At 36.9% G+C, this 22,440-nt stretch overlaps 1 protein-coding gene and 2 non-coding genes across 3 annotated transcripts in view; 2 read left to right on the top strand and 1 right to left on the bottom strand.

Annotated features, from left to right (window-relative positions):
- Window positions 1–22,440, bottom strand: part of LOC137137642 (adipose secreted signaling protein) — a 29,253-nt gene that overhangs the window by 4,905 nt on the left and 1,908 nt on the right. The window contains exons 2-5 of the mRNA XM_067524164.1: window positions 19,330–19,433; window positions 13,399–13,538; window positions 7,953–8,091; window positions 5,577–5,702 (exon numbers count right to left, since the gene is read on the bottom strand). Coding sequence (XP_067380265.1) covers window positions 5,577–5,702; window positions 7,953–8,091; window positions 13,399–13,538; window positions 19,330–19,348 — 424 coding nt within the window. The 5' untranslated portion in view covers window positions 19,349–19,433. The remainder of the gene's footprint in view (window positions 1–5,576; window positions 5,703–7,952; window positions 8,092–13,398; window positions 13,539–19,329; window positions 19,434–22,440) is intronic.
- Window positions 1,674–1,744, top strand: trnag-gcc (transfer RNA glycine (anticodon GCC)). Its single transcript has one exon. It is a non-coding gene; the product is annotated as a tRNA-Gly (tRNA).
- On the top strand, window positions 3,416–3,486 carry trnag-gcc (transfer RNA glycine (anticodon GCC)). Its single transcript has one exon. It is a non-coding gene; the product is annotated as a tRNA-Gly (tRNA).

Here is a 22,440-nt window from a genome sequence, read left to right as displayed (position 1 = left end):
TCCATAACAGAGTATGAAATTGTGCATAAGAACATAACATATAAGCATAGAAAGAGAAAACAATCAATTAATAAATAAAGTTAAAAATTTAACAGAATAACTGGGTAACCGTAGGCTGCAAAGGCTTGCAGAGGCTCTTAAGTTCACCCCTCTAAAATTTCAACAACAAATTGTGCTGAGATATTGGATAATGTCAGGAGTCGGGAATAGAACTGCCATAAAATAACTGATTGATAATTTTAAATGTAGACCAACTATATTATTTATTTCATTCCTCAGATGCTAATATTTGCCTTAAATAATTACTGCATTGTTAAATGTAATTCTTATAAAGGTTTTACCATATTTGTGTATTAAATCCAGACTAAACACTGAACCTAACTGCAGTACAATAGTACTAACTCTGATGTAAAAGCACTGCTGCAGCTAAAAAGAAGACCTGAGGACAAGTGTAATCCTCTAAATCTGGCTGTCATCCAGGCCTCAGTTACACAGACATTTGTGGACAGATGTTCAGGCCACGCATTGTGAGTAAAAATACACTCAACAATTAGACCACCATTCATGACTTAACATCTACAGCATGTATAACTGAGAACATAAAATATACTGCATTCCAGCTAACAGGTCAAAAGTATATGTTATATATCACATCTCCAGATGCAATATCTTAAAGGGTAACTGCAGCCTTGTCCCAGTGTTGTTTGCACATGATAGACACTATCCTATCCTGCTATCTAAAATAAAAAAGTAAAAAACAACAGAGCTATGTCTATGTGTCAGTCTGCTTCTCTCCCCTCAGCTCCCCACATTCCATTTTTTTCCACTAACAGGCAGAAACCTGGTGTCTAGATAACCTTTAAAAGTTATAAGCAACATTATAAAGCCCCCGAAAAATCTCTAGATGCTATAAGAAGTTCTTTTTCTTGGGTATGATTGTCACAGCATTTTCAACAGGCTGGAGAATAGTCCTTTTGGCTGAGACACAGGGAAAACTACAAGTTTCACAAGGTAATTTGGGCCGTTGGTGAGCATCGGTCAGCCGTGCTTTACGGTGTGAAGCAGCATGAGCAAACACAGCTGGACTTCATTGCCTCTAGTTCTTAACATTGGCTTGATCTGTCACAGCCCTTAGTCAAATTGTTTTGACTAATTTTCACATTTAAGTCCATTTTACAACTGTCTGTGCTTTTAATGCACCTATTTTAATAAGGTGTATTATTAATATGTACATTACATGCATGTACATTATCTGGCCACTTTTCCACAGTTGCAACTATCATAATATATTGTTAATTATTGTACCAAAATAAATATCCCCACCTCTAGTACAAACTACCCTGGTCAAGAATAACCCGACCATTATAAATGTTTTTATCCAAAACACACTATAGGACCTCAGCAAGTTTATAAGTCATGCATTGTGTACATCGTGTATAGGAATGTGAAATAGATGCTCTGTGTGGAGACAGAGTTGTCCCTCATCTCCCTCCTGCTTAGTATCAGCTTCCTTCAAGAACTTCGCATAAAAGTGCAGGAACCTTCCATGTGGAACTGAGTGCACAGACTAAATATATAACGATTAAAATTTACACTTCTCTTCGAACATATTCAATGGCGATTTCTGTAAACTCCAAACACTAGGCTGTAGGCTATACTTTTTACACACAGTTGCATTGGTGGTTCAGTGGTAGAATTCTCGCCTGCCACGCGGGAGGCCCGGGTTCGATTCCCGGCCAATGCAAAATATTTTTGTATGTTCCTACATTTCTTAGAACAAAGATCAGAGTCAGAAAGACTTTGTTAATCCCAAAGGGGAAATTGCTTTAATCACAGATGCTGTCTGCCAGAATATGAAATTGTGCATAAAAACATAAAATTTTAACATGGAAAGAGAATACAATAAAAGAAATATAAAGTTAGAAATTTAATCAGAGTATCTGATTTCAGAGGGAGGAGTTATAATGATGATGGCTAAAGGAATGAATGGCTTCCTGTGGTGCTCAGTACTGCACTTTGGTAGTATGAGTCTTGCACTTGCAGGTTCTCCTATGCCTCACCAGCATGTCATGAAAAGGATAGGAACCATTCTTCATTATCCCTTGCAGCTTGGACAGCATCTTTCTGTTTGACACTGCTGTTAAAGTGTCCAGCTCCATCTAGACAATGTCACAGGTCCTTCTGATCAGTTTATTGAGTCTGTTGGTGTCTGCAGCTCTCAGTCCACTGCCCCAGAACACAACACCAAACAGAATCACACTGGCAACCACAGACTCAATAAACATCCTCAGCATTGTTCAACAGATGTTAAAGGATCTGATGCTCCTCAAAAAATAGAGTAAAACACTCCAATAAACACTCCAAGGTATTTATAATCCTCCACAACCTCCACACCGTGACCCTGAATAGACAACGAGCCACTAGTGCTTTAGCCCTGCTCAAATACACTACCAGTTCCTTACATTGAGCTGCAGATGGTTCTACTTACACCATGTGGCAAAGTTATGCACCACAGCCCTCTATTCAGACTCGTTACCCTTACGGATACATCCAACTATAGCAGAGTCATCAGAAAACTTCTGAAGTTGGCAAAACTCTGTCTGGTAGCTGAAGTCTGTGGTATAAAGGTGGAAGAGGAAGGGAGAGAGGACTATCTCTTCTGCTGCCCCAGTTTTACTCACTACTCTGTCTGAAACACAGTGCTGCAGACGTACATACTGTGGTCTGCCAGTCAGATAGTCAACAATCCAGGACACAATGGGAGGATCTACCCGCATTACAGTCCGTTTGTCACCTGGAGGAGCTAGCCGGATGGTGTGGAAAGCACGTGAGAAGTCATGACCCTGATGATGGCATCCCTAACTCCTAGCTGAGGCTGGTAGGTGAACTGGAGAGGGTCCTAACTATAAGTTAGTCTGTTTTTGCCACAGTTGCAACTATCATGATATAGTGTTAATTATTGTTCCGTAATAAACATCTCCACCTCTATTACAAACTACTTTTGTCAAGAAAAACTCAACCATTATAGATTCTTTTATCCACAACACTCAGTTGAAGGAAACACTATAAAACCCTAACAACTTTTCAAGTCAAGTTTATAAGCCATGCATTTAAACATGTGAGAGAAAATGTTAAATTAGAGGCTTCATGTAGAGAAAGAGTTCCCCCTTAACCCCCTCCTTTTTAGTATCAGCTTACAAGGAGTCCAAGGCCCTCCCATAAAAATGCAGGAACCTTCCACGTGGAAGTGAGTGCACAGACTAAATATTTAACGATACAAAAATACATTTAAAAATAAATGTCTTTTTAAACACTGTTAATCAAGTGTTTTAAACTTCAATGGCTAAACTTGTTAGTATAATCTAGCAAACACTTGATATTCATTCCTTGTAGGCCACACATTGTGCCTACAGTTGCATTGGTGGTTCAGTGGTAGAATTCTCGCCTGCCACGCGGGAGGCCCGGGTTCGATTCCCGGCCAATGCAAAATAGTATTTTTGTTCCCTACCTCCATCACATAAAAGAATACCAACACCATACTCTGCTCATCCCTTATAATTCTCCATTTCTCAATGGCATTTAACGCAGTATCCAACCCTCATTTAAGTTAAGTAGGTACAAATTCGATACAGGCTTTGCTCTGCCTCAAACAGTTTTACAATAACAGAAATCAGTACTATACAGCTTAAGTGGAGGACACCAGTTATGTTGTGGTTCTACAGCTACCAAACATCTTTTCCTTCTTCCTATCCAATAAAGGTTCTGGTAATTTCGTATAATGGGATTTCATTATAAAAACAGAAATACGCATAAATATAAGGTGTTATTGTTTTGAGTATTGTTGGTGCTTAACTTATGACAAGGTGTGAAGTGTTTTAAAGTGGCCTTGACCTTAGATGTAGACTAACCAGAAGGAGGCAGCAGTGCACAAATGGAAATAATGCAACTTTCGGTCATTTGTCTATTCTAAGTAAAACTAAATCTGGCAGAAAGGTGAGAGGGCTAGTTGATCAATAGGTTAGTTATTCAACATTAAATTATTCAGTTTCTATTATTTTTGAGGATTTGAGGTGTTTTTCTTAGTTATATGTGATTGTAAATCAAATTATGTAAGGAAATTGATAAGGGCATTTTAAGAACCAAATGATTAACTATGTCATTTCAATATAAGAGGATGCAAACAACTGTATTTGCTTAGTGAAGAGGATGGAAACTCTAAACTATCATAATAACAATGTTAATCCAGTTACTACAAATGTTCTTTCAACATGAGAAGTAACAAAAATGGTAAAGGAATGTAAAAAGTGTTATATTAAAATAATGAAAATGTTAGTGCAAAAAATTTAAGTGCAAAAGTTTGCATCCCCCATGATAATTTAATCAACATTTCAGCTAGCTCAAAGCAAATTAAATATTATGTTTTTCACAATTTCTTACTAAGGGGATACAAATGGAAGGCTCAGATGTTGTTGTTTTTTTAACTGAAGTTCTAAGAGATTGCGTTACCCTTTTTAAAAGTTTATTCTGTTTTATACCAATTTTGGACAGAACACAGGCAATTTTTTTTCAAAGCTGCAGAGGTGACAGTGTTTTGCTTTGTAATCTGGTCGTATGCCACAGAATCTTGTATTTTTTCGACCATTTCCAAGTCTGCCCTTACAGACAGAAGTTCACAAATGTCTTTGTCCTTCCCTGGAAAACACAGGAATTTGACATCAACAACACAGCCGCTCACTCATGATGAATTCTCTGGAGTATTACCTCCTCCATTCACAAATGAGCTTGGTTGGAGATAATCCAGATTTTGCACTAGAGAGCTAGCTGGGTAAAATCTGAGTAATGTCAGGGCCAACATTTGGATAATGGGTAATGTTCGAATTCCACTGCATGTCTGAAAGGGATTGCCCAAGTCAGAAGCTCCAGGATAAACTCTTGATTTCAGTGTTAAATCAGCGCAAACAGTAAGCACAAGATGATAGAAAACTTTACCTGTAGGAAACTGTGTTTTGTTTACAGCACATTAAAGTCATGATATAAAAATATAAGATTGTGCATCACACCCATTTGGTCTTTTTAGATCCTCCCGACAATTTGGGACAGAGCACTGTGGTCCAAATAGTACTAGAGGACTCGCTGAAAAAAAGTCTGGACAATGTCAAAAGTACTGTATCTCACTCAGACATCTGCATTCTCAAATAAGTCCCTCCGGACAAAGTCAGGAGATTGTCAGAATTCCAGTGCATGTGTGAAAGGGGTTTGTTATCCCATAACCATGAGGTACAATTTTACCAATTAAAATGTAAATAATATATTTGTTTGTTTAGGTTCTTGCTAGAATCCATAATTGTCCAAAATAAGTTAATGAGTTTCGAAGCAACTGTCTTTTGACATCCAAAGGTTCACGGCCTTTGTAAAGGAAATTGAATACCTTCTAAGGACTGTTTGTATGAGGGGATGTCCTGCAGAACTACAAATACTGAAAAACACGACCACTTACAGGCTGAAGTGTGATGAAACATTAGACGTTTACACTGACTAGAAAATTAGATTACCTTGTATTGATAAAGTTACCTTACCCATGACTCTGGCGTGAACTTTGACTCTGACACAGATGTCCTCATTGGTCTCACTCAGCAGGAGCACCTCCTCACAAAGAACTCCCTCCTGCTGAGCCATGTACTCGCACGTTACCTTCAGACCGCCTAGACAGAGGAGAAGAGATTGGGTTTCCTTTTTACAGACAACTTTTGATCACACGCAAACACCTTTTCTTTGTCTCTTTGCATGTGTTTATGTTTTGAATATGGCTCAGAAAAGAAGAAATACAGCCAGAAAGGCCAAAAGAACAAAATGTCAGTGTGATTAGAAAATACACAAATGCAGCTGACTGGTGGGTAAACAATATAATATAATATAATATAATATAATATAATATAATATTTTATATATATATATATATATATATATATATATATATATATATATATATATATATATATATATATATATATATATATAGACACAGAGAGACAAACAGAAACACACCTGCTGCTGGTACAATCAACTGACACACACACACACACATGAATGTATTATAAATGACGTGACAGTGAGCTAAAAGTAAAGGTCAGAAACCTGCTTGGGTTACAAGCATGCAGTGGGCATGACCTAGAAACATTTTAAGATCACCTTTGGCCCAAATGAACGTGCTTATTGGTGAGGGGGTAACCAGAAAAAACTCACATACATTGTAGTTTGCTGTTGCACTTTTAAAAAATGTCTTTAACTTGTCAAGGTGCCAGATGTTTGGGGTTTACCATCTCCAACAGTATGATAAATTACAGGAACTCAACACAGGAAAGCATATGAATGCCAGTTTTGTTTTGTTTTTATGATTCTTTGGAGATAGACTGCTAACACTATCTAAGCTGCCTGTTTGTGTAATCCTCAGCCATCTGGTACTCCATGCAGCTTGTAACAATGCTGGTGAGAATTACTTCTAAAATATTTCACTCAGACCTCGCAACAGAACTAGACACATACTGAACTTGTTTTTTATTTGTTATGTTACACTGCATGAAGGTTGCATTGTACATGGCTTAGGAATATAACTTGCAATAAGGCACATTGTGAATGGCCTAATATTAAGAAAACTAATTTAAAAGGGATTAAATTAATTAAAAGCTTTGTTTGCAGCTTTTAGGAACTGTAGCAATATTCTCACAATAACGCAACATGTTGCATGTAAATCTATCTTATCCAGCCTGGACAACAATATTATAGTAATTTTGCTCCATCTTAATCAAAAATTGAGATATCTAACACTTTTTTGCATTGCACTGTTTTTATACTATTACTAAATGATTTCCTATATTGATACTTCAGTAGTAACAGTAGTAATAGTTATAGGATGATGTGTGTCGGCCCGCGTGTGGCACATGCTGCTCTGACACGAATTGACGGGAGGATTTAAAGCGAACAAATGGACCTGTTGACAAAGTTATCACTCGACTGCCGTGGGAGATGACTGATAGAAACACTTATTTTTAAATGCACAGCTCCAATGTGCTATAAACAAAACATTGTCTTCCTCAGCCTTGGATTTTCTTGTTTTGTGACTCCTGTATGTGGTGATCCCTTACTGAAATCAAGCGGAGTTTGTTCTGTTAGAATGTTTCTGACTCTACCTATTTTACATGTGTGAAAAGTAACTGATTTCTCCAGACATGGTATGTAGTTCATATGTGAAATTTGCTACTGTTAATGTGTTTATCTGTTGTTACCCTCATTGCAATAAAACTTTAACAATAATTTTTTTTTTTTTATGCCTCAGTCTCCCCTTTCAGGCAAAACTTGTCAGATAGAAACACATTTAAGATGACTTAAAAAAACCTAGCAAGTTATACCTAAAATAAACCTAGTTTCTTTTTATAGTGCCCTCTGAGTCAAATATATTTACCCAACTGTTTGTGGCTCTGACTATTCTTCTGCTCTATTTCCTGGAAAGAGTTCATCTATGAAGATTCTCACTCATTCAGTCAGGGTTATCCCAGAAGTGCTGTTTCAAAAGACAGTAATGTCTACATTTCTGACAGGGAAGATCGCTATTCCGAACAAGGCATTAAGGAATCAATTTATATCAGAGTGGATTGACCCAGATAACAGAGGAGGTAGCCTATGCCACCACTTACAGTGCCGTTCTTTGATCACTCCTGTAAGAGTTTCACAGTTGTTCACACTTTAAATTATGTAACTTGAAGAACACTCATGAAAGTTTGGCCAGACAACAACCCCCAGGGGACCATTAAAGTGTTAATGAGTCTATAGAGATTATAGGCCTGCCTCTTTAGCCACGTAGCCAGAACTGAAGAAGTTGTATTTTCAAGGCCTATTTTAAATGCAAATTCCACTATTTTGACTATTGTGTTTTACACATTTTCTCTTGATCTTACCTTCTGGTGCCGGTATGATATCAGTGATCCTGAGGTGGGGACTAGGTACTGGAGCTGGACACACATCCTTACCCAGAGCAGGGACCTCAGGCAAGGTGAACATTATTTCATACCTGTGCTGTGTCTTCAGGAAGCCAACCTGTGAAAGTCACAGATCTTTAGAGGGTTGAAAGTCAAAGAAGTATTATTAAAACACAAGATGTGGTAGGCAATACACCGTTGCCTTTCTCCCTCCTGTGAATTGGCCCCATAAAGAGAGCTGTGGGTCAAAAAAAGAACAAAGAAGAAAGAGTTATGTTAAAGGGAAATACCACACAAGTAACACAATTCCGCATGGTTATGGTGTATTTCCAATACATTTAAATAAATAAACTCTTAATCTTTATGTGTAACTAGGATAAGGATTTTTTACAAATACTACACCATTGGGCTGGAGTTTCCCTTGAAGGAATGCTCCAATTGAAATTAATAGGTATTGCTCATGGAATTTTAATCCCTTTATCTATGTAATGAGAAATAAAACTACATTTGTTTCACTCAACCCCAAAATGTTCCAATAATAATAATAATCTCATGTGAATAGCTCTGTTAGCAACTTGAGAATTCAATTTGAGCCATTTATCAAGGAAAAATATAATTTCTTTTTTGGTTTCAGCTTAAATGTGAATACTTATCTGTTTTTCTGTTTTAGAGCCATAATCATGTTTGCCCGTCGGACAGACAAATTGCTGAATACATATGCTGGTTTAAAACACTGCTTTATCGCCCATTGCAGCAGCATACAGTACAATTCTTATTACTCATATGCAAATAAGAGGATAATGTAGGCAAGTGACAGAAAGAGCAGCAGACAGATAAAAAAAGGGAATACTGATTTAATGGTATCTACCTAATATTTAGCAAAGCAAAAATGTCATAAGGAATAAGGAAAGCTTCAGAGAGTTGAAATAATAAAAAGTAGAGACAGCAAAAGAGAAAAAAGAGAGAGCAGGGAAGTGCAGGCTAGAAGAGATAAAGCCCTCCAGCCAGAGCTGCAAACGGCTGCTGCTGCCCTACACGACCCCTGGTAAAGCAATGGGCAGAGTAGAGGCTCCAAAAAGCATTAAGTGAGAAGGAAGAGCAGGAACACTGAAGGAGCACTGCAGAGAAAAACAATAATCACTCTGTGAATGTAGTCCCACGCATACGCAGTATCACGCAGATACTGAGAACTGTCAGTGGAAATTTGATTTAACGTGAATTTTTAGTAAAAAAAAAGAGAGTTAAGGAGAGTTCACGATTTGAAATGTCACAGAGGAGGAAGACCAGAATGACAGCTGATATGAAACATGTCAGTTATTAGGCAATTACAGTTTAGGGGTCATATGTCCCTGACAGTCATAGGTCATTATTCAAGAATTACTGTGCACAACGCTGAAGTGAGACACACCCGGACACACAGAGGTCATCCAAAACAATTCTTCAGTTATGCTAAAGAAAAATACCACACAAGACAGTTCAGTCACTTGTAAACATAAAGGAAACCAGAGACCCTTATACATGGGACTCCTTAAATTGACAGCAAACAAATATTGACTTTTCTTATTTAAATTCCACTTTTCAGTTGTTGGTAATGCTAGAAAGGAGTGGTGTCATATTTCAGTTAAAGCAACAATCAGGCTAATCATAGCTCAGTAGGCACACCAGAGTTTCTGAACTTTCAGAATTGCTGTGGTATTTAAACACTTCTGTATGGTTTCTCTCAGTGCTCTGATTATGGCACATAAACCAGAAGATTCATTCAGGAAACCAAATGCAACGCAGTTTATATCAAAACAAGCAGCGAAGTCTGGAAATATAAGAACAGGCTTTATCACTCTATTGTTAATAATAAGTGGTGCTTTCAACTAAAAATAAATACCAGTCAAGCCCCCTTGTAGTTCCTTCCGCTTTTTCTATGCCATTTATTCCCATAGGCCACCAATCATTCTTGCAGCCATTACTTAATCTTGTTACTCACAGTAACATGGTAATAGTAAATATGGTTGGAAACTTACTGATCCTCTCTGCAGTAGCACCTGATCTTATATTCCACTGAATCATGCACAAATGATCTGAATGTGTGACGTCTGCATTAACGCCTTTTCATCTCATTGTCATCCCATTATTTGTCATTTTGATAAGAAATGTGACCACACACACAACTGAGAGAGATTTTGTGTTGCTCGTAGTTCTCATGCCTGCTGTGATACAGAGTTTGAAAAATTTAAATAATCGTCACTCTAACTAGTATTCATACAGCTGTTGTATGCATGCCGCTTCCATCCCACACACTCCCACCTCAGCTTTGGTCTGCTGATGAGGATCGCCCCTCCCCCAGGCCATTTCCATAGCAACCCCCCCCCCTCTTCAGCTCAACACTGAGCGACAACGCTGGGTTGACAGGACTCTAGCACGTCTAAAGAGCTTTGAGGAACATGTACACACTGAGACAAACAGGCTGCTCTGTAACTGTGAAGGACAGGGCCAAGCTTGATAGATCATCTACAAGTGTTCACACAGGTTTTAAGCAAGTTGTGTTGGTTGTAAGTTTGTTTTATAGCTTGGACAGGCTTAGTTACAGTGAGCATGCAGTGGTCTTTCCTTTGTTATTCTGTGACATTGGGGAAGAAGAAAGGTTTGACCTTAATTTTGAAAGTCCATGTCTAATGTAAACTGGGGCATTTATAACATCCAATAACACAAGCCATAAAAATACAGTAAACAGCATGGTTAAGTGTACATTGTAAATTGTAAGTCATATGCTCTATGCTCTGTACAGGATGTGAATGTGGCCAAGTCATATGTAATTATAAACATTTGAACTTAATTACTACGAAATAACATCAAAGGAATGACAGAGATTTATTTTGAATTTAGCATCTAAAGTGAGGAAGACAGCAAAAGGGGCAGAAATTGTGAAGGGTTTTAGTAATTTTTTAAGATTGAGATAAAAGATTCTAGGATATACTTTATTTCCAGGCAGGAAATCTTCTAAAGCTGTTTTGAAAAGGTGAAATACTTGAGCTGCACTTGATTTTCTTTGTAAGCCACTCTGTCTGTGTGCATGTCACAACATTCAGATCAATTCTTATAAAATGGTTGGGTAATCATTGCTAACAAGTATGGACAGTGTTCTTATTATACTTTTTAGGGCACCTGGCAACACTGTAGTTCTAGGGGTGTGTTGAGCATGTTTATTTACATGCTATCCTAAGACTGGATGGTTGTTTTCTCACACACAGTCACTCAGTCCCATCTAAGCTGGTTAGGTTTGTAACAATTTCAGAGGAGTGATAGGTATCTTGGTGGCCTCCCCCTCTAGTCCCCTTCATGCACAGCCACTCAGATTTTGAGGATGCTCTGGACATGTACCGTTATCCATCCCTGGACTAGTTATTTTCAATAATCCTTTCACAGAGTTGCTTGGAGTGTTCTTTTTTTCTTCATGGTGTCGATTTTGGTCAGAAGTTACCAGTAACTGGACCGTGCTTCAATCTTCAAGGAAAGAGTCTTACTGGAAATGTTTGTTGGTTTTTTAAAATCCTTTTTGAAAATGATTCAATGTCGTAATAAAAAAAAAAGTTGATTTCTGTCTATACCCTTTTTTGTCTGCCACCAGGACTGAAATAACAATGTTGGTGATTTGCTTTAAAAAACTGTTTAGTAAGCTCACTCTCTACATCAGTTTTTCCTTATCACATTGCTGGGCTCATTTTGATGCGGTCTCACACAGCAGGGTGAACGGAGCAAGTACTCCGAGGTTCCACTGACAATGAATGGCAAGTAATGCTTAAGATACTGATAGCTGTTGGTTTGAATTGATCATAAGGGTTTCTAATTATGCTAGCAGCTCTGTGAGACTGCAGGGATTTAAGTTAGATACTACCATGTTTAGTCACATCACAGGATGTGCAATGTCAAGAAAGGCAAAAACCAAATAAATCATTCCTCAGCTTTTGTCCTGCTTTATACAAAAGAAAACTTGCAAATTTTTCATTTCCCATCACTGATCTACAATCCCTCTAGGATACACACAGTTTGTTGCCAGTGACATGTAGGCTGTGCATGAACAGCTAACCACCAATAACAATTTTATCACTTGTATGTAACTGTTTCCATAACAGAAGGGATGGTAATGACCAAAAACTTTGTCAACTATACCTTCAGAGTGGTCCAACCAGTGCGTTAAACTACTTATTGTCAAAGATCAATCAGTGAGCCATCATAGGCAATCAACATTTAAGCTATTATATCACATCCTTGTCTTTGCTCTTTCTTTTAATGTAATATAGAGAGTCAGTTATTTAATCTGAATTTTTTAAATGTCTTTGTAATCCATAAAGATTACATTACAAAGATAGGACAATTAGAGCCTCTGAATTAGCTGGGAGGAAGGAAAATGCTGCATTTTGATCCAAGGGAGCGTGTAATGATACCAGCAGATAACTGAGGTTTCTAGTAATTTATTTCATTTCCTTAAAATGAAATGTATTAATGCTACATTACTAAATACTCATATATTCTTAGCTAGATAGTGTACTAGTGAATAATCAGAAGTACTTACTTTAAAAAAGTTGGGTGGATAAGCTTAATAAGATTAAATCATGTGTGGCTGTAAAGAGGTCTGTGGTTATTTCCGGTGCTGTTTGTATGTTTTTTTGTGTGTAGCTAGGAAAAGAGAAAATTGTATATATTAACAAATTTCTCAGTAATCCATTTTTTTATTTCTATCTTAGCACACAAAATATGAGCCTAATTTTAGTAAGATGCTGTGATTAATAGGTTAACACAACCGATGTACAACAAAAGTAATGGAGGACAGTCAAAGTGCTACTCTGTTACCATAATTTTTTGCTTGTTAACTGGAATTTATTTTTTGATCACATCAATGAAATGATAGGAACAGAAAACAAACAGGGTATTAAACTCTACTTTAGCTCTACCTCTTGTCTGTAAGCAAAAAACATTTCATCATCTTTGCATTTAGAATATTACAGTGGATTTAATCTAATCTTGCAGTAACTGAAGATACTTATGTTCAAAGGGTGAAGAGCCTTTCTCTTGTTTGTGACCCCTTTTTTTTAAAGAAAGTGTAGCGACAGCAAAAACTGACGAGAAGAAGTACAACAACAAAAGGCATGTTGATGTGCACTTTCAGCTACAACAGTAACATCACCTAGTAATTCTTATGTTGTGGTAAACAGGGGTCAGTATGGACACTGCTCTTCAGCTACACAACCCCATACACAGCAAGATGCAATGCACTGTGTTCTGACACCTATTGATCACTCCCATTTAATTTATTTTTCCATGTTGACCTCTGTGGCTGATTTATTGCCGTGGCTGATCAATGTAAATACGGAGGCTGAGAAATCAGATTTCACTGTAGCTATCAGGTGTCAGGTTATTTAACGATCAAACTCACCTTAACCATGAAGTTACCATCATCCTCCGGAGTCACCATGACGACAGAATCATGAAGCTTTTCATCAAAGTGAACATGTGATGGGGCGTTGGCAGCAGGGGCTTCCTCTGAAAAGCGCACACCTCCTGCCTTTGCACAACCTGAGTAAGAGGGAAGAGCTGTTGATGACTGGATACGCACATAAATATCCTTGATTCCTTTAAAGAGAAGGTAAGTTAAACAGCAACAGACCTATTCTAGTGACATTTTGACACAATTTGCTCATCAATTTTGGCTGAACACAACACCTGAAAAATCTTTACCATGAAATTTCACAAATATTAATACTGGAACAGAATAGTGGCTACTGCCAGCTGCAAATCTGTTAACTATGGGAAATTGTGCAAACCTGCATCTAATGGAAAGCTTTTAACCTAGATTATCATTGAGAGATGGCTTCTGATATGATTCATATTTTCAGGTGATCCTATACTGCAAGCAAATACAGTCATCAAACTTTTCTTTCGTCTTTGTCAGTGTTCATGGGAAATATATGCGCTTGTAAGTTTAGGCTTACAAGCTAAACATTTTTTTCTATTTTCTCTAGGTTTGAATGCTCTCCTATGACACTGAGACTGATATTTATTGTTCTCCTCCCCAGGAATTCACTCTCACCATGGGATAATGGAAAATCGTTCTCCAAATAAATGTCCCCCGCCCAAAAATAATAATTCTCAGTAACTCTCAACAATTTGTCAAACTTTCTGCTCAATGGGTTTGGGTCTGATTATAGAGCATTACTTTCCCAGAGCTCAAACAAGTGTAAAACGTGTAAAGAATCTAAACATGACGCAGATAAAAGATGCACACATTACAGTATGATGGCCTTCTCTGCTATTTTTAAAATTTCCAAATGTTTATTAAATAATCTACAAATAAATGGTTGTTGTTTAGGTGCCACTGGGACTTATCCATCACTTCAAACCCTTTCATAAAGTACTGTTGCAGTGAGTATGTGTGTGTGTGTGCGCTTTTTATTTCACAAAAGCACACACATTCATGGGACACCATGTTGTTTATTACAATCTTTTAATGATTCTTGATTTATTAAAAATTTCAGATGTGCTCTAACCAGCAATATAGCCACAATTTCCCTTGTTTTTTTGCTATTAGAACTGATTGCCAACTCCTTCAAATATGGTGCGATAACAGAACATAGTTATCGTCTGTTATATTAGTAGGTAATAACTCTCTAATATCAATGATCTGAAATTAAGACAATATAATACTTCTTAAGGCTTTTCAGTAAATGTGAATTTAAGACATTAAAAGAATTTTATGGACCCATGGCCACAATGGTTTAGTCTCACTGCTCTCACCAGCACAGTTTCCAGATAAAGCAGGCTCAACTGGCTGGTGGAGTTTTTAGAAGCTATAAACACCAGATATTTCCCTCAGGTGTTGGTGGCAACCACACCAGGGCTATAAAAGGAGATTGAATACTAGATTTACGTCTACCCAAGGGCCAAAAACTCAACTTCAAACTAAATGCAATGTTTTTTGTCTACTTAATACATAAATAGCAGCTCTTTGAAAATGAAAATTTACCATGATAACCTTTCTTTAAATTAGGAGAGGTGTATATATATATATTGCTCCAGAGACCTTGAGTACAATTTTACCTTTGATCACCTGCTCTTGCCAAAATAATTGATGGGGATTTTGTTCTTGTTTTTGTAATGGAAAATGTTTATGAACATAGTTAAACATGATTTGTTATGTCAAACTGTCTGTACACTCTTGTAGTCATTAGTCTCTATGTGATCCTTTGCCGTTTGTGACAATCTCTGGGATGTATTCAAAGTTATATGTCTCATTTGTATGGCTTTGATGTGATTTGTAATAAGGAGGAAACCACAATTGTAATAGAAGCCAGCCTTGTACTCCTGTGTAGGGAGGAGCTGAGACTATAGGAGCACTCATCAGCTATTACAAAAGGAAACTACTTTCACTGAAACTTTGTCACACTGCAGACTGTTCTGTATGACTGCCTGACCTTCTATCCATAGAATAAACTTAAGAAAGACAATTCTCTTGTCTTAGTCATTATTTCAGTTCTCACCATCATCAAGGTAGTTTTTTCAACATTTTCATCTAGCCATCTATTGCTCTATTATCTGTCTTCTCCACACATTTACATGTAGTCTGGAAGTTTTATTAAAACATTGTTGAGAAAAAAAACCTGCCATGCTCATGACTCAGTCTGGAACAAGGAAGACATAAAGTATAGATAGATGCATAACGAATAAACGCAGTCGTAGTTCAATATCTATATTGTATGTTTCAAATTAATTTCTTTTTAATATTAAATACATAATTCCACTTCCATTGTATAAAGACTAAACTTCCCATCCCAATATCTCAAACAAAATTGCTTGAAATTTGACAAGATGAAATCACGTTTTATTAAAAGATGTTGCAGCTGCACAGCTGCCCACCTAATTGTAGGCCTGCTGCTGCGAACCACCTCTATAACCAAGGTGATTGTGTGTTTGGGACAATGTGTAGCACTTGCATTTGTATACAAACGTAGCACATAATGTGTTGGCAAGCTCAGTTGTGGTCTTCATAAAAACCTTTTTCCAATTGACCTCAGTCTCCCACATGCCTTCTGGCAAACTACAGCGGAAATTTAATATGAGATTAAATATGAGCTTTTATTTTATGAAATGATGTAACTACTCCTGCTTTGACAGGCTTATAGTAGTTCACAAAATAAGGTTCAGTGACTTGGCAGATTTGGTGCACACAAAGCTTAGGTGATAAAGTTTGCATGAAAGGCCAATAATGGAACACATTTTTTCACCCGACTGTATGTTATTAGATGGGTTTGATAATCCCAAACGCGGCAAGCAGGGACACACTCATCCACCTAATATCAGACCCATAACCAGACAGACGCATATGCATGAAGAAATACAATGCACACCCTACTTAGAGATTGATCTGAAATAATCCAGTTATCTACTTGTGTCGCTCTAATAGTCTGTCTGCATATCAGTCTTTGATTTAGTGTATAATACACAGCTCTCTAATATCCAGCCTATCAGCCTGGTCCTGTTTGTTTGTCCAGAAGAATGACCACAACCCAAAAAACTAAACATGAGCACAATTTTACTTTTCCAGGTGGTGATGATGTCAATAAGCAAATTTGCCTTAGACATTAGCATATGCTCTCATCATAAGGCAAAGTCGGCACAAATTCAATTACAGTATTAGACCTTACTCACTTCATTTCCCCTTCTACTTCTACATTTTCTCCTTAAAAGTAACCTGAAGCAGATCTTCAAATCATAAATGTTTTTTCAGAATTTTTTACACTTTGCGCACTAAAAAAAAAATATGAATGCAGAAAATATTTACACTTTATATTAATGTCAGTATTTTGAAAAACCTTGAAAATGTTCAAAAAATAAATGCTTCCAAAAGCCATAGATTTTTATATTATTATTGCTATCTAATGCTGTAAAATATCATCAACGGGAAGTCACTAAAACAGTTCCTTTTGCACCAACTTTCACTCTCTGACCTTATCATCAAGAACAAAGGCCTACACAGTGGCCCTTGAGGACAATAAGTACCCATACACCACTGTGTAAGAGCTGAGACTTATTTGTAGCAGTAATAAAAAAGCGATTAGTCAATTACAGCTCTCTACCAAGCTTTGTTCTCTCGATGGCCTCATTTTCACTGGTTTTATTTAGCATGTCTGTTTTGAGGAAATAAATGCGCTTGCCTCGACAAAAATCTGTCATAAACTGCTGACATTGACTCCCCAGTATTAACACAACATTTTCCCAAGAACCCCACCTGAAAGAATTGAATGTAAATGTAACCTATGTCCTTCATACAATGCATCCAGTTTGTCTTTGCAGCAAGAGGACATTTGAGGTTCTTTATCATAAATTTTGAGCAGTGTTCCAGAAAATGCTTACATATTTTGAGTAAATTATCACTGTAAACTGTTGACAGGATAACTCCAAGTACACACAAGGTCAATCATTGTTAATACTAATTGTATCATGCAAAGGAAAATACCCTATTTGGATGAAGACAAGGCCAAAGAACCCCGACATGAAGTGGATACTTGCTTGCCAATGAAAGAACATTACAGAGAAGGGAGAGGCAGAGCGAATTGGAATACTAAAGTTCTATAATGTAGCTTTAGATACACTGTAAATTTCTAAATTGAAGAAATTAAATTAATATGGTATTTCTAAACAAATTCTAAGAAATACTGTTTTGGAAATGGTTCCCTCCTCCTGAACACAAATTAAACTCAAAAGGGCCTAAATGTGGAACAGATCTGCTCGATCAGTTTTTAAACACCGTTTTCTTAGTAAAGTACTTTTACTCATGTAATAAAAGTACATTTTACAGCACCCCCACACCCATACAAATAATTTCCTACCGAAAATTTGGCCGTCTCCCACAAACTCCTTTAACATAAAGCATTTATTTCTAGTAAATAAAATTCAAAATTACAATTTTAATTAAAGGAACAAACAAAACACATGGCACTTTTGGATCATCAGGAAGATCAGACCCTACATCACAGAATATACAAACCAACTCATTGTACAGGCGCTGGTCATATCTCGTCTCTATTACTGCAACGCTTTGTTGATGGGGTTACCGGTATCCACAATAAAACCCTTGCAGATGATCTAAAACGCAGCAGCTTGCCTCATTTTTAATCAGCCAAAAAAGACCCATGTCACACCACTCTTTAGATCTCTACACTGGCTTCCTGTAGCTGCTCGCATCAGGTTCAAAGCTATGTCTCTTGCTCACAGGGTGGTTAACTCAACAGCTCCCGCTTACCTCAAAAAAATGTCGCTCTTACTTAGGTCTTGTGTGATGTCTTGTGTTGATTTGGCAAGTTGGTTGTACCTAGCCAGAAATTAGCAATAGGAGTATGTGAGATGCATTCCTGCATATTGCCTGTTGGGCAGTGTGAAACAATCTCGGCAGCAGCATCTATTCCGTAAAAATAGAAAGTTTTTGGTAAAAATGTATCGAGCTTGAGCTGTTGTTGCCTTGTGAATAATGATGCAGAACAGCACTGACCTTGTCTACCTAACAAGACTAGCATCTCTGCGTGCACAGTTCTGTGTCAACAAAAACTCGCCACAAGAGCCGATCAATATAATAGCCAATTATGTGCAGGATAAGGCATAAAGAAAAATAGTTTTATACCTATGCTGTGCGTTCCGATATGAGGTACTGGCCAAACAAATTCTGAGCTAGTACTTCAACAAAACCAAGTCGCCTTGGTAAAATGCAAATTCCAGAAAAAATGCTGTGGTTGTACTGTTGACTAGGGTCTAGAAATACTAATGATTTCCACACAATATTGCCTCCCTTACATACATTCACGTCAAGTTTTGAAACATTGGTTGTATTTTAAAATATCTGTTGTTATATCCAACATCCAAAGAGGATACAAATGTGTTAAAATAACAAAACTCTAAACTTTCAAATCAAATAGAGACAGAAACCCAGGACTTATTGAGAGACTTAATTTCCTTTCTCACACCAATGGTCAAGACTTTTTAAAGACCTGCCTTCTATCTATGTTTGCAACTAATTGTTGCAGCCTGTTGGCACAGTGCTGAATTATTCTGTATAAATGTAAACAACAAACAAAGTGAACTTGATGCTCAAAAAACTTATAATTTTATCCAGGGTTATCCTGGGCTACATCATAAATATTAACTACTGCTTCTCTTCCTTTTGTAAAAGTTAAAACTGGAGCTTAAAATGCTTTCTACTTCTTTTTAAAGCCTAAGAAAATCATCATATGATTCAATGCCACTAAAATACTCAAAAGGAGTCAATTAAAATATGAAATGTTAGTAAAATCACAGTAATACAATAAGAAGAACTCACGCTTCTTAGCAGCAGCCATGGCAGAGAAATTGGTCACGTAAAGACACTCTTGGATACAAACTGTCACAGCCTTGTCATCTCAGTAGCCTGAACTAAGAACAACCCTGAAAAACAAGTTAGAATATAGAAGACAATAAGAAAGGAGTATTTAGCAATAGATAGTGGGAGAAAGATAGGCAGAAAACAATAGGCAGTGATTAGATCAACAGAAGAGCATAAAGATAAGAAGAGAGCAAAAGGTTGTACATGAGAAAAAAATAAAATAGTAAAATAACGGTCTCCCACATTGTTTTGTTTTTCTTTTTCCTTTCTATTGTCTTTAGCCTGAGAGCACAGCTGTGATGCACTAGCTAAAGCCAAGAGCACCAGAGACTCCCGACAGCTTCTTTGATTAAAGGAAAACAACAAAATAAAGAGGATTAGCTAGGGTTGGATCTGCTGTTTGTGGGCTCTACACAGATGGAGAATGTTCATCACAACTCTGGGAGCTGCTTACCATGAATATACATACACACACACAGTACTTGTACACAGCATAATAACTAGTAATAACAGCCTAATAACTAGGTAAGACAAACAATAAGTAAAACAGATAGTAAGCATTATCTAGTTAATAATATAAGAAAGATGACATTAATAATCAAAAGGGCAGTCTTATATTAGACACTACTGCTGTTTTACAGTAATATACGCTCACTGACCACTTTATTAGGTACACCTGTACACTCAAATGCAATCCAATACAGCAGCTCTGCCATGAATTCTACTTTTACAATGTTAGTTTTTAATATTATATAAAGTCCTTCTATTTTGAAAAGCTAAGAAACAGCTTTACTGACCAACATATACAGTGGCTGAATTAATTATTACACAAGTAGCACATTACATATTTCTCTGAAGAGGCAACAATAGTAGGTGCAGTCCTACTAATTCCAGCAGTGGTAGTATTTGCACTGGTGAAAAACAAGAAAGTTGGCTAAATCCTCACACAATTAACTTAGGACTTGTGGCAGTATTAGTACAAGGGCATGCCCACAATGCTTTCTGAAACTCAGCTTGAACAGCTTATATATATCCAATCAGGCATGGATTTTTGAAAGCTAAACCACTAAATCAATCTTGTATTTTGTATTTTTATTGGATCTACACATTTGGTTTGTTGGCTCTGAGATAATAAATATTCACATCAACACCACACATCTCCACATCTTGATTAAGCTTTACATACTTTATGTTGCAGGAGAGAAATTTTTATTTTCTTTGGAAGAAACACTGTGTTTTCTCAGAATACAAACATCTTTCAGCTAAATTTCAGATGCTGCTAGCCTAAAAACAGGGTTAGAAACATTTCACCTAAAAAACAACTCTGACCTTACTATTTGAATTACTTTTTAGTTGTTGGTGTTTAATTGTTCTTTTTATATTTTTCCTAAGAGGAACCACTCCAACTGTGATTTGTATCTTCTTTTTTATTTAGCCAACGGTGGGAATGAAGACGCAGTGAATGAGGATCACCGGAGACTTTTCTTGAGAAGTGACATTTTAAGGAACAGAAAACTTACAATGTTAGGTCTTTAGAGAATAGTCTGGAACAGACGATGATCCACTTTCAACTGTGTGAATTATTAGTGCTGTTTTGAATCCCTAAATGGGTCGCTATGATTAGAAAACCACTGATGGGATTCAAATGTACACACTTACAGCTGGGAAACCATTGGTGTGACACGTGTCTCATTGAACAAGAGAAAAAAAGTACTGCACGAGTGCCCTGGTAGAGGAATGTTTAAAGTGCATGCTTGTACAGTACCTGCATTTCTGGGTTCTAGGCCACCTGGAGACCTTTTCTGCATGTTACAAACTTACACAGGTTTAGGTGGCTGCTGTAATATCAACTAAAGTAATTAAAGCTATAGTATTATCTTTGAAAATTTGTAGCTCATTTTGTAGGATGTACAATCTCAGCAATAAAATAAAAACTGTTCAAAGACATAATTGAAAGTCCAGTTTTGGCTTGCTTTTCAGAGCACTGAGGCCACTATTGCATAGGACACCACGGGATTATATTTTCATTGTCTTTGTTATTGGTAAAGATAAAACTGCATCCAACAAGGCGGACCCACGCAACCTGAAAATGCAGTAACTTGATTTAAAAGAAATGCGAAAGGACAGGATAAACAAGAAACCAGACAATCTGACAGGGTTTAAACATAAACAAGCTTAGACATATCACACCTGCCCTGTCCAATGAGGAATTGCTGTAGATATGTTTGTGTGCTAACTTTTAGTTGTGCTTCCAAATAAAGAGTTTGAGATAATATTCTTCGTTTGTTTTCAACGTGTCTGAAAATCACATGTTTTTTGTCCTGCTGTTGCAAAGCAATGGTGGTCACAGCATACTTTGGGAAGTACAATGTTATAATAAAAAATAATCCAAACCTACAAAAGCATAACCTATGTATGTATGTATAAAAATCAAGCTTAAATCATTAATTTCCTTGTTTGCTTATCATTCACATTGTGTTCACTGGCGCAATTGTGCAGACTTATCCCTTTCGCAGTAACCTTCAAAGACTTTGTGCATACAATCTAATTTCCATGTGTGATACCCTAATTTAAATCCTTAAAGCCAGCCAGACCTTTGTTACTGACAGCTCTCGCTTAGATCTGTGCCACAGTAGTCAAATTAAAATTGCAGATGCCACAAAGAGCAGCAACAGGTACCTATCTCTTGCTTTAAATTTCTGCTTGTTATTTTTGGAAAGAGATTTGGCCTCCTCTGTGTGAAACAGGCACACACTGGGAGTGACAGGAAACATGACAACAACTATGAAGTTAACATTACCTCATTATGTTGTTAACCCTGGTGAATACAAAGTGTTTGCCTTCATTCTATACATAGTATCAGTCCATAAATTGTGGACTCTTTGTTTCTAGTGAAAGCAATTAGGCAATTAACAGAGTGGAAATTAAAACAATTCTGTTTTTAGCAAAATTTTAAATATTTCACTGGCTCCTGCTTCTTGACTGTTTTCTTCATCTTCTATGACAGAGATCAAGTCAGTTTTTAAGTACTTAAAATAGGCTTTGTTCTTAGTTTTCTGACATTTTATA

This window comes from Channa argus, chromosome 12 (genome assembly GCF_033026475.1).
Source record: "Channa argus isolate prfri chromosome 12, Channa argus male v1.0, whole genome shotgun sequence".
Taxonomy (NCBI): domain Eukaryota; kingdom Metazoa; phylum Chordata; class Actinopteri; order Anabantiformes; family Channidae; genus Channa; species Channa argus.
Note: the sequence above shows the minus strand (reverse complement) of the source record. Positions and strands in the feature narration are given on the sequence as shown.